General features: G+C 47.4%; 1 protein-coding gene and 1 long non-coding RNA gene across 5 annotated transcripts; one reads left to right on the top strand and one right to left on the bottom strand.

Annotated features, from left to right (window-relative positions):
* Nucleotides 1–12,125: 12,125 nt before the first annotated feature.
* LOC133920112 (uncharacterized) lies at nt 12,126–15,494 on the bottom strand. Of its 2 annotated transcripts, none has more exons than XR_009910006.1 (3): nt 15,349–15,494; nt 12,961–13,193; nt 12,126–12,861 (listed from the first exon to the last, which is right to left on the bottom strand). It is a non-coding gene; the product is annotated as an uncharacterized LOC133920112 (long non-coding RNA). The 2 variants fall into 2 exon arrangements; XR_009910007.1 differs by having other exon boundaries at nt 12,127–12,861; nt 12,961–13,190; nt 15,349–15,470.
* On the top strand, nt 13,213–16,731 carry LOC133920095 (auxin-responsive protein IAA6-like). Of its 3 annotated transcripts, none has more exons than XM_062364749.1 (7): nt 13,213–13,547; nt 14,077–14,471; nt 14,583–14,754; nt 15,370–15,632; nt 15,756–15,909; nt 16,155–16,218; nt 16,338–16,731. In XM_062364749.1, the coding sequence occupies exons 2-7, from the start codon at nt 14,141–14,143 to the stop codon at nt 16,371–16,373; spliced, it is 1,020 nt and encodes a 339-aa protein (XP_062220733.1). In that variant the 5' UTR covers nt 13,213–13,547; nt 14,077–14,140; the 3' UTR covers nt 16,374–16,731. The 3 variants fall into 3 exon arrangements, 2 of the variants coding, with proteins under 2 accessions (XP_062220733.1, XP_062220739.1); XR_009910005.1 differs by having other exon boundaries at nt 13,214–13,547; nt 15,756–16,039; XM_062364755.1 differs by having other exon boundaries at nt 13,222–13,547; nt 15,762–15,909.
* Nucleotides 16,732–17,652: the final 921 nt, after the last annotated feature.

The following is a 17,652-nucleotide window of genomic DNA, read 5'->3' on the forward strand; positions in this document are numbered from 1 at the left end:
GAACCGGGGGTCCCCGAATCCCAAGGCCAGACCAGCCATCCGCCACATGGTGCCATCCCGCGGGGTCTCTCCTGCAAGATGAGAAAAGATCAAGTCCCGGGAGAAGGCGCTCGGGGCCACAGTCAGTGGCCCCCGAGTACCCCAGTTCCCCGATGATCCACAAAATCTAAGTACCGGAAAGAAAGTGCTCGGGAAGGTATACGGTGCCCCCCGAGCACCCTAGTCCCCCGACGACCAGGAGAGTTAAGTACCGGGAGAAACATGTCCGGGGCCGCCGGCGGTGGCCCCTGGGCACCCAAGTATCCTGAGGACTCAATGAATGAAGTTCCGGGAGAGAGTGCTCGGGGCTGCGTGCAGCAGCCCCCGAGCACTCGGTTCCACGAGGATCCGTACAAGTGTGCCCGGGAGAGAATACTCGGGGAGGTGAACAGTACCCCCGAGCACTCGGTCCCCCGAGGGCAAGAAAGGGCGTTCTCGGGAGAGAGTGCTCGGGGAGGTGAACAGTACCCCCGAGCACTCGGTCCCCAAGGGCAAGAAAGGGCGTTCTCGGGAGAGAGTGCTCGGGGAGGTGAACAGTACCCCCGAGCACTCGGTACCCCGACGACCCAGAAAGCCCCCTGGTGGAGACCCCCGAGGGGCCCACCGATGATGTGTCAGCTAGTCAAAGGTTCGAGGCCGCATTTAAAGAGCGTGCGTGGTCTGTCACCTCCAACTGCTCCCACCGCACTCAGCGTCAGTTCCTGCCACGTTCTGGCAGAGATGCGTGGGGTTATTAATTGCACGGGTTCAGGATAATGTCGTAAGGACCAAGACGTTCCGTCTGCTGCGCTGCTGTGGCAGGGGAACAAGACAGGGCGGGCACGCCGGGTCGCTCTGCGGCTGCCCGGTGGGCCCTCTCCACGGCACCCGTTGCTAGGGCATTTATTGTGACGGATGACCGGGCGTGCGACGCATTTTTCACCCCCGGTCACTTCGCCCAGAGGAAATGATGACGCCCTTTCCATTTATGGTGTCTCGGAACTCGTGCCCCCCCCTCCCGTTCGGGGAACGTTGCGGCTGGCGGATACTTAAAGCAGCCGGCGGCACAAGAAAGAAAAAGAAGAGGCAACGGGTAGAAAAAAAAAATAAGAGAAGGGAAGACCAGAGAAGGCTGAGCCCAATCCCAGCCGAAGAACAAAGAGCCTCAGGCTCTAAGATAGACAAAACATTCTTGTAACTAGCAACATCCTTGAGGGACTTCCTCAGGGTATTTATAGTATCCATACAGGAGTAGGGTATTACGCCCCCGTGCGGCCCGAACCTGTCTAAATTTCGGTGCATTTACTTCTTCTTGCACTAGGCCACACGACCACCACCGGCCGTTGCATTCATTCCCATTTATTTCTCCGATGAACATACTCAGGATCATCCCCCCAGTCGAATCTCTAAAAAGGGTCTCTCGGGATCCCTGCGACTGGAGTTAATCCTCCGACAGTGGCCATTTATTGGCCTCTAAATAATAGACCCCATCATTATTGTGCACTAGTATGTGACTATCAGTCGCCCCAAGGCATTCTTCCTCGTCCTGGGTAGTCACACCCCCTGGCTGAGGCGTGACAGGAAGGAGTATCGAACTTCTACAGGCCTCCTTGCCTACCGAGGGTGATCCATCACTCTTCCCAGTGCTGTTCTCCCCCATATCAAGAAACAACTTCTCAATGGTAGAGTCAACAGGGTCCCCCTGGACCTCACTAATGTGTAAATGTCGGGCACTTAAAGTATTAGAAGTTTCCAACAGGGATGACATAGTACTGCTCCCCCCCCCCCATGTCAAGCAACAACCTATCATCGATAGAGACTCCTTTGTCATCCATTCCTTGATATGTGAAATCATGGATTTCTGTGGAGGCATGGGCTGAAAATAACTTGTTTGATACAGGTTCTGTCCAAGGAATAGTGAATCCCATCCTAGGGTCGAACATTGCAATGGGCACTGCTTGGATCCCCTCCTGGTTACCAGACTTCTCCATCGGTTTGTGCTCTTTTGGTTTGGAAGTCTTTTTTGGAGTCTTGTCCAACCCAGGCTCCGCACCTTCCCAGAAGGAGGAGTCCTCAAACTCACTCCCATCATCATCGGGATCGTCATCCTTTGGTTTGTCTGGTTTCGGCCCCTCCTTGGGTCCTTTGCCAGACAAGCCCTCAGTCACAAATCTAATGTTGTGACCCTCCCTGTCAAAATACACCCTGACAAAGTGTCGGATCTTGTAAGGGTCCAAACAATTCACTTGAACCCGGACAGGGTCTTCCCTAATTAAACTCAGTTCATCAACCACTAGTGGTTCAGCCACTATCGAAGTGATCTCCCTAACCACCTCAACATCCTTTGCATATGAAGGTATCCCATAAAGCTTAACCCAAACAGTCTGCAACAAGTTTACCACAGCGGGGTCTCTATTGTATTTCGAGAATTTCACTTTAAGGGATCTCAGCTCAACCGAGTTCATTCTAGTCATGGTGTCCAAAGCCTCCTTGGTTGGGAACACCGCGACATACTCGCTTGTGTCCAATTTCCTCACGTTCCACTGCCATTTGGAGTCGATAACAACCTTTAGCTCGTCCTCTAATTTGGTCACGGTAGCTTCTCCTTGAAGCACTGTGATCAAGCTAGAGTTAAAAACATTGTTTTTCTTGGCATTTCCAATTTTGATGGAGTAGAAACCCTGCTCAACTCCAAAGCCATACATCTTGAGCTTCTTACTGATGTTCAAGCAATCTACTACCATATGTCCGGTTTCTTTGCACTTGTAGCATACGGGTTCGTTGTTGCAGTTTATTTGGTGGTGACCGACTGTTTGGCATCGGAAGCATCGTAGTTCATCTTCAGGAGTAATGGATTTGCCGGATTTACCTCTGATATCCTGGTGAGGGGGGTTGCCATGCGCCCACTTCCCCCATCCTTCCCGTGAAGCACCAAGGATTTCGGGTCGTCGCGTCGTATGTCATCTGCTACCACGCTCATGCTGTCCGAGTCCCTGGCCTCCATGGCCAGAGAGCCCTCCGCCGCGGCCCCCTTGCCCGAGCTGACTGGTCCCGCGTCCGCGACCCTCATGTCCGAAGTGCCCGCCGCCGCGACCACCTTGGCCGATGGGACCACTCCCCCTGCCTCCTTGGCCGGCGCGGTCCCCGCCTTGGCTTGAGGGCTGATAGTGACCTCCCTGGTCACCAGCCCCGATCTGTAGAGGATGCTGTCGGTGAATCAGGAACTAGGGGTCCCCGAATCCCGATGCCAGGACAGCAATTTGCCATGTGGCGCCCTCCCGCGGAGATCATCTCCGCGAAGTACGAAAAGACTAAGTCCCGAGAGGGGGTGCTTGGGGCTATGAACAGTGGTCCCCGAGTACCCGAGTTCCCCGATGATCTGCGAAGATCAAGTGCCGGGAAGAGAGTGCTCGGGGTCATGAACAGTGGCCTCCGAGCACCCAAGTCCCCGATGACCAGAAAAGCCGAGTACCGGGAAGGGTGTGCTTGGGGCTGCGAACAGTGGCCCCCTTGCACCCGAGTACCCCGAGGACCCCAGGAAGGTAGTTCTGGGAGAGAGTGTTCGGGGCTGCGAATAGCGGCCCCCGAGTGCTCAGTTCCCCGAGGATCTGAACAGTCAATCCCGGGAGAGAGTGCTTGGGGCCGTGAACAATGGCCCCCGAGCACTCGGTTCCCCGGGGACCAAGAAAGGGCGTTTCCGGGAGAGAGTGCTCGGGGATGTGAACAGTGACCCCCGAGCACTCGGTCCCCCAACGGCCTAAGAAGTCCTTTGCTGGTGGCCCCCATAGGGGTCCAGCGGTGAGGTGTCAGCCAGTGAAAGGCCCGATGCCGCATTTAAGAGGGCGCGTGGCCTGTCACTTCCAACTGCTCCTGCCAAGCAAGTGTCAGTCCCTGCCACATCCTGGCAGGAGGGCATGGGGACATTTAATGCACGGGTCCCATCCTGCGTCATCCGGCGCACCTCGGGATAGCATCGCAAGGCCCAAGGTGCCCCGCCTGCCGCCCTGCTGTGTCAGGCGTGCAAGACCGGGCGGGCACGCCGGGCTGTTCTGTGGCTGCCCGGTGGGCCCTCTTCGCGGCGCCTGTTGCAGAGCGCATCATGACGACCGAGACCGGGCGGGGGGCGCATTTTCAACCCCCCCCCCCCGGCGTCACTTCGCGCAGTAGCCCATGATGACTGTTTTTCCATTTATGGCGTCTTGGAACTTGTGCCCTCCCTTTCGGGGCACGCTACCGCTGGCGAGTATTTAAGAGAGCCGGTGGGCACGGACAAGGAGGGACTCTCAGACGAACGGACGCTGAGACACACTCTCTCTCTCTCTCGGACGAAGATCCAAGACAAAGGTTCAGTACAAGCACAGAAACTGAGACCACCGAAGAACAAGGAGCCCGAAGCTCTAGGATAGACAAATATTCTTGTAACCAGTAACATCCCTGAGAGACATCCTCAGCACATTTATAGCATACACACAGGAGTAGGGTGTTACGCTCAGTGCGGCCCGAACCTGTCTAAAAATCCCTCCAGTGCATTTACTGCATTCTGTATCCGATCATTCCACCCCACCTGCCATCGCATTTACACCCATTTACTTCACCCGCAAACAGATTCAGAATTATCCCTCGGCCGAATCTCAAAGGGGGTCCGTCTGGATCCCTGCTTTAGGAGTTCACCCTCCGACAGACACTGAGGACGATCTCTGGACGGATTCCAACCGCGTTGGAGCTTGGCGCGGAGGTCCTATTAGTGCCTGAGGTCCGGTTCTAGCAAATCGTCCTCCTCCATCCACTCTTCCGCCATCCTTCGCTTCTCCCCTTGTCAGGCGTGGTGGCCGACGGTGCTTTTCCGACTCATCCCTTGCCGGACAGCTTGTGCGAACGATTTCTCAAGTGGTGGTGGTTCTCCGACCCTCTTCACTGGCCAGGCCCACGCTCCGTGTCGCCAGATTTCCCCCGCCGACGCTGGGTATCCCAACCCGAGAGCGGCGCCCTATTTGGAGATCCAGAGCCAGGGAGACGGGATCGGGCGAGTCGAGTGAGCGAACAGGCGCTTGAGAGAGAGGCCGTAGACATTGGGGGTATTCCTCACTGGGTTGCTTTCCGACCCCATGTAGCCCAGCCCTGGCCCAGGTCCAGGACAGCCCGAGTCCAGATGGAGTGGGCGAAACGTCTGCTTACGACGAAGCAGATGGAGTGGGCGAAACGTCCCCTGTGGGGGCAGCAGCAACAGAGGAGAAGAAGGTGGCGTGCCATGACTTCAAGTTTGGCGACAACCAAGTCAGCGACGCACTGCTCGTCGGCCTGGCCGAGCTCGGCGCCTCGGCCCCGTGGTTCGTCCACCAGAAACAGCTCACAAGTACCGACGTCAGAGTCAACCAGAACCGGCTGCAGATCCCCAGCAGGAGCCCGATCTCCGAGGTGTTCACGAACGCCGAGACGGTCGGCGTCAGGACCGGCAGAGGGATGTGTTGCGGCGTTCGACCGCCGCGGCCAAACGTACGTGCTGGAGTGCAAGCTGTTCTGCAACAGAAACTTCTATCGATTCAGGGGGACGGGGTGGAAGGAATTCCTAAAGGAACACGATCTGATGATAGGCTCGGAAGAACACGTGCAACGGCGCGTAACTGTTGAGGAGCTATGGGCGTTTCCCTCGCGCGCGCTGCTTAAGGGCGAGAACGAAGAGGACTCCGGCCACCCGGATGGCGCGCTCGGGCTGATCGTGCTGCATCGTGACGAGGGCGAGAGAGAGGGCGAAGGCGGTGAGCAGGAAGCGGCCGGAAGTTGTGGAGGAACCGGTGCCGCCGGACGAAGAGGCGGTGATGGAAAATGCAGAGGATGACGCGGCAGTAGTCGTGGTGCAAGAGCAGGTGGCCGCGGTGGTGCAAGAAGAGGCTCCTGCCGACACATATGCGGAGCAGGGTAAGGCGGGGCCAGAGGTGGTCGTGGTGCAAGTGCAAGAAGAGGCACCTTTGGAGCAGGATGAGCCGGGGGCGCATGCGGAGGGTTTCGAAGAGCTTGTGCCGCCATGGTTGGCTGGAACTATGCTTTTGGTATTGAGGACAAGCAATAGAACGAAACTGAATCACGATGACTATGACGACGATTTACGAGCATCGTACTAGCATGTTGCATGCATAGCAATAGAACGATGCTTAGTGTTGTAGAAGCCATTCGGATTTCTTTTCCTGGAGCTTAAATTGGATACTGCTTATGTTCTTGATTTTTTTTTTCACAAATACGTAGAAGGATTGCACATGTTTGTATTGATAGTAGAAAAAAGTGCAGAGACAACGCTGAACGTTCACGGGCGATCGCAGAAACGGATTATCAGTGTATGGATACTACTAATGTTCTCAATTTAACATGACGGTACACGTTGATCGATGCTTTCGTTTTTAACATGTACCTTACCAACAAGCAGAACTTAAAAATGTATAACTAGGGTTGCTACCAAAGAAAAGAAAAGGAGCGAACCACTGGTCCAAGGAAAAGTAAAAATTCCTCTTAAGCGGATGTCCTACTATCACGTTATGCACTGTCGCATCTGTTCTGAGATTCGTGGGTCCAACAGTAGTCGCAATATCAAGAGAAGACTGCAGTTCTGGGTGAGTCACTCAGATTTATTCGTACGCAATGCTGATCTACATCGTCGCATTGCAATTTATGCGGCGGTGTCAATTTTCCTTGTCTCCGATTTGTGCTTGGTGTCGTCTTGTTGCACCGAGGCTAGACTCGCCCTTGTTAACGACAACGGAAGACGAATACTAGTACGCCTATGGTTTCGTGGTTTGGTGTTCAATCACGCATTCAACAAGGCCGTCGGAATGCTGTAAAACTTTCCGTGAACCCTGCTCCCTGGCCAGCGGCAGATGGGCAGGCGGGAGGCGGACTCCACCAAAACCCAGCACGGACCACAACGGAAACGGTGGCCTGGTGCGAACGTGCGCGCCGTCCCAGACCCTGCGAAAGCAGCATGCCGAGCCATCGCTGCCTGGCCTGCCATGCCCAGCCGCCTGGGCGCCATGCAGGCCTTCACCGGCGGCATCAGGGCGCGTGCATGCATGGCACCGCATGCACCACGCTCGCAGGCATGCATACGTGCCAGGGTGCGCTGACCCAGGCCAGGCCAGCGAGCATCAGAGCTCAGATGGACCGGCCGGACCCCTGACCGTGCGGAGGCCGATGCGATGAGAGGGAGTGAGGCGTCGCCGCTCGCACCTCCCGATCGAGCCCTCTGCTTTGTCCTGTGCCCATCAAATAGGCCTTCACCTGGCTAGCTGGCTCGCCAGCCGGCCTGACCTGACCTGCTCCTCATCATCTCGCGCACCTGCCGCGGTGACGTACGACGTATACAGATGGACCATCTACACTGCGCGCGCGCGAATTGTTTCTATGCCAATGCCATCGAATATGGCGCAAATCTTTCTCCTCTATGCCGCTCGCGATCCGATCGCGCGGATGTATACACAGGGTGATCGAGTGCGCCTGTGCGCTGATTATGCAAACGACAACGGCCGGACCACGCGGCTGCTGCGGCCTAGTACGATGCATGCATATGCCGATGCGCGTGCCCTTTTGGGATCTGGCCAGCCGGCCGTCGCGCGCTGCCCCGTCGATCGTCGTTGCATCCTGAAAGCGCGCGGCGGCACGTTCATACCGTACGCCGCTCGTGCTGCATACCACGTTACCACTGGGATTTCTCTTCAAAAAAGGAAAAAGTTCAATTACTACCCAAGTTTGGTCTGAGTCCAAAAAACCACTAAAGAAAAGAAAGGTTTACTTAACTCCTGTCATTGCTAAACCAAATCAAAGTTCATCTTTAACCTATTTGTAAAACTAGATTTGCTGACATGGACCATGGGCAGTCCGGTTTTGTTAACTCGGATTGACACGTCACCATACGTACGTGAAAAATGTATGGTTCAGTCCACAAAACCCCCATGCAACTCTTGTGTTTCTCCGATTCGGCGAACTGTTCATCTCCCTCCTTGTGTCTCTCCCTGATTTCACTGGTGCGGATCAAGCTGGCGGATGATCGCAGAGCAGACAAGTTGATCGGCGAGAACGAAGATGAGTACATAGCAGATTGCTATTTAGTAGAGCATTATACCAAGATATATGATCACTGCATGTTGCCTATGAATGGGATGGAGCAGTGGCAATCTACAGATCACCTTAGGCCACATCCTCCAGCTTATGTGAAGATGCCAGGCAGGCCTAGGAAGGAGAGAAGAAGGGAACCATGTGAGTCAAGAAAGGCCACAAAGTTGTTCAAGATAGGCACCAAGGGGAGATATAGTAGGTGCAAAAAGACTTCACATAATATTAGAACATGTCCAATGAACCGGCCAAGAGACAACTTGAGGAACATAATGGAGAGGGGAAAAGAGGCTAGCAAACAGTACATATGCATTTTGGTTACTTCCATTTGTTGGTTACTTCCATGTGTTGTAAACTGACCACAACTAAACAATGCAGATTTTGAAATGCAGCAGGCCACTAAAGAAGCTAAGACAGTCTAGAAGGACTTCACAAATACCAATTGATGTTGGTGACATGGCATCTCGAGACATCTTAATCTCTACTACAGCTAAGGGGAAGAAAACAACAACTAAGCCAAGACAGTCACCGAGGCTAAAAGCTGCTGTCAAGTCAAAGAAAACTACTACCAATAGCAAGTGATTGAAATTCACCAATTCCACAAAAGTTTTTGTTCCAGTCCATGATGCTACCATGTACTAAAGGAATGTATATAAAGTTAGGCTTACGTCAGTTAGTACAAACTTATGTCAGTTATGTATGAACTTATGTTAGATCATGTCAGATAGTTAAGCTACCTCCTATGTATGTACTTATATCAGCTTATTTCAACTCTGGTTAATGTCAGGTTATATGACACTTTATGTCAGTACATGCTACCTCCATTTAATATCACTTTATTTCCACTCAATTGCAATGTCAGCTTAATTCTGTGCATATCAGCTTATTGTTCACTGAAAGTTGCAATGTTAGCTTAATTCTATGCATACAACTATATTTTTACTTACTGAAAATACTACCATTGATATATGTAACTGACATTCAGACTGAAAATTATTTACTGAAAATGATAATTCTTCGTTCATACTTCATTACTTTGCCACATAGAATACATTCAGACACTTGAGTACATTGTGAATGGACTACACAAAACTTGTAACTAAATCTACAACTATAATACCGATCACAACAACCATTACATGTAATGTTGCCTTGAGTAGTTTCCCCTTTCCCCTTTTTGCTTATTTCAGCCTCTAGTGCTTCCATTTCAGCATCCAAAGTGTCCTGATACGGCACCGGTCGCTGCCGCTGCATCTAGCCGCTCGCGGATGGACCACGAACTCACCTCCTCCATGGCCGCCGCTGAACCCTAGTTCTCACCCATCATCGCTGTTCTCACCCGCCATCATCACAACCTACTTAGCTTGAGTCATGAGAAACGTAGGAGTCACATGATGGTTTTGTGGACGGAACCATACATTTGCCACGTACGCGTGCCGACGTGTCAATTCGAGTTAGCAAAACCGGACTACCAAACGGTCCATATCAGTAAATTTGATTTTACAGATAGGTTAAAGGTGAACTTTAATATGGTTTAGCAATAATAGGGGTTAAGTAAACCTTTCTTTTTTAAAAGGGTTTTCTGGACTCTGGCTAAACTTGTGGGTAGTATTTTGGACCTTTTCCAATTGAATGACTCGCTTAGATAGGTTCCTCTGATCTGATCAGATAGCTTTACAGAACAGCCGTTCCGTGCGTGCGGTCGTGGGCACATCTGATACATTGCTCAGGCTCATTTGCTTTCCCTACGTTGCATGAGAGGGACAGCGCCGTACTGCCGAATAGAGGCTGACGCCTCGCTCAGATTTAGATAAGCATTGTTTCGATATCCGGGAAGCGCCGTTCAAGTTCAACTCCAGTTCCCGCTCGTAACAAATTTTGTTGATCCAAAAATTATCGTCGACGCTGATTGTGGCTGTGCAGCTTCGTGTGGATATGCTTTTGTGCTAGTCAATTTGGTGCAGACGTGTCTCGCTACACTAGTACTCCGTATAATCTGAGATATGTACGACATTGCGACCGCTAAGGAAGCAGGCAAAGTGAAATGAAGATCTAAAAAATGAATTCAGCAATAATTTGAGTAATCATATGCACGTATCCGGTAGTTAGTAGCCGCTCTTGTCGCAATGACGCGGCACTCGTGTGGACATTTTTTTTTTGGTACCATTCAGTGCTCGGATAATAGGCCTGCCATATTAAAACTTAAATAGCAGGAAAGTGACTGGACTAACATGATTAAATCACAAACAGCGTGGTTAAACCAATAATAGATGGAGGGACAACGTGAGGTAATTAGTATACTCCCTCTAATCACGAAAGATGAAAAGAGTGTTATTGTCATGCTGCGCGATACGTTTTTTAATAACGGAAAACAATATCCTGGCCCCGGCTTGCAAGAAACAGCCTTTAATTATCGGCAAAGCTAGCGGCCGAACGTGCAATATATTGGACGTGGTAACATCGAAGACTAACGTCTACAATATTTGAAATTAACGTTCGTAACATCAAAAAAATACACAAAAAAGCACACAGATTCAAACTAAAAAATATATCCATTTGAGTTAATTCCTATATTTCGAGATGCAACATACAAAAATAACTTCTGCAACAAAATTCATAACATCTGAAACATTAAATTTGAACGTTTGAAACATTAGAGATGTGAAAATATAGAAATTAACTCGAATGAATAATTTTTTGGATCCAGATCTGTACACAAGAGACTCCGGGATGCAACATTCTCGAAGAATTTCTGCAACAAATTTTCATAACGTCTGAAACATTAAATTTAAATGTCTGAAACATTAGAGATATATAGGAATTAACTCGAATAGATAATTTTTTTGAGTTAGGATTGATACGCAAGAGATTCGCGGGATGCAACTTACGGAAATAACTACGGCAAAAAAAAATTCATAACATCTGAAACATTAAATTTGAACGTCTGAAATATTAAAGGATGCGAAAATATTTTTAGATCGGTCCAATGATACTGTAGGCTGAGCCAGCCATCAGTCCAATGCATCGACGTGTGAAGAGAAACATTTCCGTTTAATTATTACAAAGTTTCAGCACTTAGCCCGACCGCATCAGACACAGTGATGGATTAAAAATACCAAAAGAAACAGACACCAACATAGTTTTGGATGATGATATATTATTAAGCACGTTATGCGATACATGTGTAAAACTTTGATCATCAACAACTCTATATTAAAATTTAAAAATCTACAACTATTGTGACATATGTTATAAAAAACTACAATTTTTAATGCTTATTTAAAAACCTACAACTATTTTGATATATGTTATAAAAAAACTATAAATTTTTTTACTGTGAGCCCACTTATCATCCTCTACAACATGTAGTAAGAGGATTAACTATGTGTCTACTTGTTGCCAGAGGATGACAGATAGGTTCACGATCAGAAAGTTATAATTTTTTACAACATATATAAAAATAGTTGTAGATTTTTAAAATAAACAATTTTTTATAATATATATCAAAATAATTACAGTTTTTTAAAATTTACTCACAACTCTACGAATATTGACACTGAACCTATGAAAACAATACACTTAGATTAGTGTAGAAATACTGAGACCTTGTCAAATCCAAAATGCCATTCGAGAGAGCGGCACTTCATTGGGTTTTAAGAGTCGCCTAGAAAGAGAAAGATTTGGGACAAAATTAACGTGCATTGTCACTTGAGGATTGAGAAACCTCAGAAAACATGCAGATATTTGTAATCTTTATTAGACCCGATCTGAGAGAGGTACACTTTTGTCCAACTTGTTGATCATGGGCAATAAAAGTACATGCCCTGCAGGCACTGCATGTAGACCCCCCTCCCTGCCTGCTTCATGATATGCAAAGGACAAGGGCGGAAGGGAACCCATCAACAGCAAAAGCTTACAAATTTGAGGTTTTTCAGATGAAAGAGCCATGCTAAAGGATATGCGCGATCTGCAGAACCCATGCTGTTTGTTTGGTCATGAGGAAAGTATTACTTTTTTTAGGGATGAGGAAAGTATTACTGGTGCGTCAGTGAGACACTTTGTGCCCTCACAAAAACGGTCACACAAAAAAAAAGGAGAGTACAATCTTCCAAGTTCCAGCTGTGGAGAAGAAAAAATTATACCACCATACGAGAGGCCAACATGGGCATCAAGGCTGATGTGGCCCCAATGTGAAAGGAAATATGACCTCATAGAAGCAGCCGCCAGGCTTGTATATAACAAGGTTAGTAGATCCAAAAGTCCAGCAAAAAAAAAAAAGGTCCCGCGGAAAGCTTGCAGCTGACAGCATCCCAATCAACTTGCACGATTGACGCACACTCAACAGTTGAAAATGTGACTGTCAACGACTTCGGACAGTAAGCAAACGTCAGTTTTCTCTTCTATTTTTGCACTGCTACGAGTGCATGCAAGTATCCAGTAACGGTAAAGAGGCAATAACATCAAGTCATCAACCACGGCTTCGTCAACACAGATGATCGTGTGAGCTGCCCCAATCAATGAATTTCCTGACAAAAATGAACAGGGAGAGTTAGAAGGCAGGACTGCAGGAGCATCAAGTGGATTAAGACTACCCCAACCATATTCCCTTTATTTCGTTCCCTTCTCGATTCCTTTTTCTGTTCCTATTCACTTTATTTCCTCTCATCTCCAACAGCTTTTCTTCGAAGAAAATCGCGAAAGGAAAGGAGAGATAATCCTGTTCTGAAGGGAATGATCCTGAGAATCCTGTCGTGAAAGGAACCGTGAAAGGAAACTGTTGAAAATACTGAAAGGAACGAAAATTCCTTCACAATAGAAATCTAACTGTGAAGAGAATCCCTTGACCTTGGTCCCGTGTGGCACCGGCCGGCGTGCGAGATAGGTGGAACCATTCCATACGCCACCACCTCCCTCCTGACGACAACACCCACACAGATGTATGTACGGGCGTAGGCCAAGGAGGCAGAGGCACCCCATCACGTCCTCGTCCTCCACTTTCTCGGATAAGCGTGCGTGCTGTTGCTCCTGTCCTGTCCTCGACGCGTCGCCGCTCCCCCACAGCATCAGCTGCGAGCCTGCTAGACACACGCACAAGAGAAGACGACATGAGCACAAGAACACGCACACTTCCGTGACCAATTCATACTCTGTATAAATAAAATCTCCAATATATCACATGTTGATCTCCTAGCCACACACGGACACACCTAGTCACCAAAGCGCATACTTCTCAAGAATAGAACGGCAAAAAAGAGCAGGATAAAAAGGAGAGCTGTACGGGACAAAAGAAGAAAGCCTAGAAAACAATAGCGAGCAAGCAGCTCGAGGCACCCGCGCTAGTAGTACAAAAGCCAAGGTGCAATTTCGCAAGCTCTAGCTAGACGCTTCCACTTGGTCATTTCCCACCTGGATTCTTAAGCTCTTGGGCTAAGGTTTGCACCTGTTCTTATCTCCTAGCGACTTCTCTGCTAATGATAGTACCTTTTGGTTGGAGCAGAAGTGTTTGTGTTGCTTTTGCTGATTTAAGAAGTTGACCGTTGTTGTTTTCTTGCCTGAAATGGTTGACATGACCTGATTTCATTTGTGATAGACTGTTTTGAATATTTGCTCAGATGAAAAGCTGTGTATCAGCCCTTCTCTTTCTCCTACTGCATTTGCCACGAGTAGGTTCCATTTCGTATCGTATTTTGCTTCCATTGAAACAAGACTCAGTAGTGTTGTCTTGTTGCTAAAATAAGCAAGTAACATGATCCATTTTCCTTGCCCGAAGTGAGTTCATCTGATCTTAAGTCCCCTTTTATTACGTGCTTTGTGTTTTGGGTGTTCGCTTTGACCTCGCCATACGCTCCCTTTTTTTGTTACGTACCCACTTTCTCCAGCCTAAGTTGAGTGTAGAACTAAACTTTTCAAGAAGCTGGACACCTCTCATTGCCTTCAACTGCTAATAATATATCATTCTAGGTGGTATATTATTTGGACTCTTGAAGCCTCAAGCCTCTGAATTTGCTCACTGAGAACAAGTCCTATGGAAGACTCCAAAAAGAGACAAGCCCTTCCACAGCTGCTAGATCTTATCCCGGATGAGAAAGAATGGAAGGCGAGGGAAGCACAAGTGCCAGGGAGATCAAGAAACACAGCCTTTGGGGCCGAGGAGGACAAGAAGCTAGAGCTAAAACTCGGTCTTCCAGGTTTCATAGAAAAAGATATAGCAGCAATGTCAAGAGATGAAGGGATACAGCAAGAGAGCCCGGCTCTCTCTCTTGGTTACTTCCCTAAACCCTCGAAGTCTACCACCAACAGTACAACAACTGGGACAAAGAGGGGATTCATAGACACTGTTGAGGCCAAAACAAAAGGTAACTAGCAGCTTTTCAGCTTTCAATACTCTTGTTCACTGGTAATCAGAAGCACGGAAACAACAATAGAACCACTTAACTCAAAATACCCTTTTGTTCTGTTGTTTATAGGTTGTAATGAGCAGAAGCAGCAGGTCAGAGCGGGATGTGGGAACAAACTAGCACTGGAGGAAAAGATAGCAGCCATGAGCGAGAGAAAGAAAGGATGCTGCCCACGACCATCGCATGCCCCTCCTGCTGCATCTGTGCGCAACAGCGGCAACAGACCACAGGCCCAGGGAAGGTAAAGATAGCCCTAGATGTGCTTTTGCTATCCTTTTTTGTTCTCAGTCAAGGAAGGTATGCTCGTTTATTACTCTCTGTTATAGTTCATGGACAGAAAGATTGCATATCATCGTTCTTTCACGTTTTCTAAGCTTCGGAAATTGCAGTGCCCTACTTTCCTAGGGACCTTTTGAATTAAATGTAAGAAGCAATTAATAGGAGTGTAAGTTCAATTGTTAGTTGTTACTAAGTCAGAATGAGGTCTCTTAAGGATTTAAATTTCCTGTCCAAAAGATATTCCATCCACTTCGTCAAAAAATAGCAACCCTTTTTGTCAAAAGAAGGTTGACTTTTTACTCAAGTCTGCAATTACTTTTCGTAATTAGTATTCTTCTGGTGGTTTTTATAGTTTTTTCAACTAGTGGTTTTGGACCTTTTGCCCTTTTGGTATAGATTACGGCCTTGAGCATTTTTTGTTTCGGATGTGGTCATTATGGTATTACTGTTAGCACATTTGCAGTACAAGTTGAAAGGGAATAATAGCAAACCACTGCATACGACATTATATAGCTACTCATGAAATATTCGGCTATGTTAGTTCAGACTAACTCACCGGTGCTCTAATCTGATGTAGAGGGGCTTCAGCTCCGGTGGTAGGTTGGCCTCCAATCCGATCCTTCAGGAGAAACCTTGCTAACAGCAATTCATCCAAACAACCCCCTGGACCGCAAAATGGTGAAACTAGCGCGACGGCGAAACTCACCTGCAAGAAGAATCCTCTCGTAAAAATCAACATGGATGGGATCCCCATTGGAAGGAAAGTAGACCTTGTAGCCTATGACAGCTACCAGAAGCTATCAGTGGCTGTCAAAGAGCTTTTCCATTGTTTTCTTGAAGGTACAGATCAACAATCAATTCAAATAAAACAAGTAGTTCAATTCATTTTCAAGCTGTTGATTTATGCGCCTAAAGAACACCAAATTGTATCTATTTTTTCTCTAATACTTGTGTTTGCCTAAGTTGCAGTTCAAAAGGATAAATCTAGTGCTGAAGGTGGACAGTACGGAGCAGATGAAAAAATATTTTCTCAATTATTGGATGGATCTGGTGAATATACTCTAGTTTACGAAGACAATGAAGGAGACAAGATGCTAGTGGGGGACGTGCCATGGAAGTAAAGCTTCCTTATTCCTTTGCCATATACAATTTAGCCACACCCTAACAAGATAAAAAGAAAGCACACACCCTGCCACCATGATTTATTATGTACCTGAAACTACAGTAGACTTTTTTTTTCACTTCAGGTGCCTTCTCTAAAATTCCGAGTCACCATACATTAATAGTGCTTTGCAAGTATAATAGAAGCAATTGTTTTCATTACAACATCTAAACTCTTTTCTTTATACATAACCGCTGCAGTGTCTTCGTCTCAAATGCCAAAAGGCTGAGGGTTCTGAGGAGCTCAGAACTTTCCCATGGCCTGGTAAGCACAAAGCCACTTCAAGTTGTGCACTTTTCTGTTATTTGTGCTGATTTCAGTTACAAGTTTGATTACCCAAAGTTGAGCCTGAGATTACTTTTAATATATTTCTGTTGTTCCAGATTGGAGCGGCTCCTAAAAGAATAGCAAATTGCTGAGATGGTGACATATTTTCAATCATTTGGAATGACTTCAAATTGAAGCTGGTTCATTCTCCTCCCAGGATGACACCTATATTTGCCTGTAGAGATTAATCTAATGAGACGAACTAGCATATTTCAGATGCGTGGAAATACGCAGGCTATTTTGTAAATTAGGTTATCATGTGCTTTAATGCCATAGGTAAGGTGCTAAAAATAATTCTAAATGGTTTGAGCATTGGGATTTTGATAGAGGCGCATATGTAGACTCAAGGTTTACTCCTGTAAAATTCCTTGTTCTGTGTGATACTTGTATTCGGTCCTACTGTAATCCGAAGTGCAAATCTAATGTTCAGACCACAATGGTTAGGTTGCACCAGTGTACCACAGAGGACAGCAACATGCTATCCTCATTGCATCATGGCATCTATGGAGTAGCAAGTTCATGTGCAATTTGCAATTACTAGAAGTCTAGGACACACAAAATAAAAATCATCTAACTGAATCCTTATCCATCTAACCCCTTCAAAATTGTCACAACGACCATGAGAAAATTATGACCTAATATTGAACTGCCGAAAACAAAGCATGTACCAATGCCTCCATGCCTGTTTGGTGCTGAATTGCTCTCGTGTGCCAATAGTGGAAGGACTATGACCACAGAAATGTGGCAACTTTTCATCCTTTCATTTGCTTGTAAAGCGAAGCGATCAACACAACACTTGTTTTTACATGGGTATATAACATTATCCGGGTCCATTAATAATTACACACCTGATGGCACCAGTTGCCAAACCTGGAAGTTATCTCCAAGCTGCCCTGGTGACCATATCCCCAGCCTCTCAAAGAAGTCAAGATTAACAGCAGGTGGCATTGGTTTTCTTGCATGATAGAAACAACACATCAAATGTCACTATCTACCCACCATGCATGATGCCTATCACACTTCTTGACTTCTGCGAAATGGAATATTAGAAATGCCAAACTAAGCATCATGCAAAATTCAGCAAAGCAAGTTTCACAATTTATGTGCAATTTTGACCATAAAAAGAAGCTATTTATGTACAGTACAGCAAAGAACTTGAGTAGCAGGACGAAAGCTTGGAACTCAGATAGTCAGATGTACAAGGATACAACACAACACGATACTTAACCGTTATGAGGCTTACTAAAATTAAACTCCGAAATAAGACATGTATATCTGGGCTTCATAAGGCTTACCCGAAAATAGAAATACAAAAAAAAATCCACATAAGCTTGAAGCGCCTTCAGCACCTGACCATAACCAAGCAGTCAT

This window comes from Phragmites australis, chromosome 1, assembly GCF_958298935.1.
Source record: "Phragmites australis chromosome 1, lpPhrAust1.1, whole genome shotgun sequence".
In the NCBI taxonomy this organism is placed as follows: domain Eukaryota; kingdom Viridiplantae; phylum Streptophyta; class Magnoliopsida; order Poales; family Poaceae; genus Phragmites; species Phragmites australis.

Excerpts from the sequence above, each read along its gene's own strand:
- LOC133920095 (XM_062364749.1), top strand. The coding sequence starts at position 14,141 with ATGGAAGACTCCAAAAAGAGACAAGCCCTTCCACAGCTGCTAGATCTT. Across the intron at positions 14,472-14,582 it reads TGTTGAGGCCAAAACAAAAG|GTTGTAATGAGCAGAAGCAG; the intron begins GTAACTAGCAGC and ends TGTTGTTTATAG. Across the intron at positions 14,755-15,369 it reads AGACCACAGGCCCAGGGAAG|AGGGGCTTCAGCTCCGGTGG; the intron begins GTAAAGATAGCC and ends AATCTGATGTAG.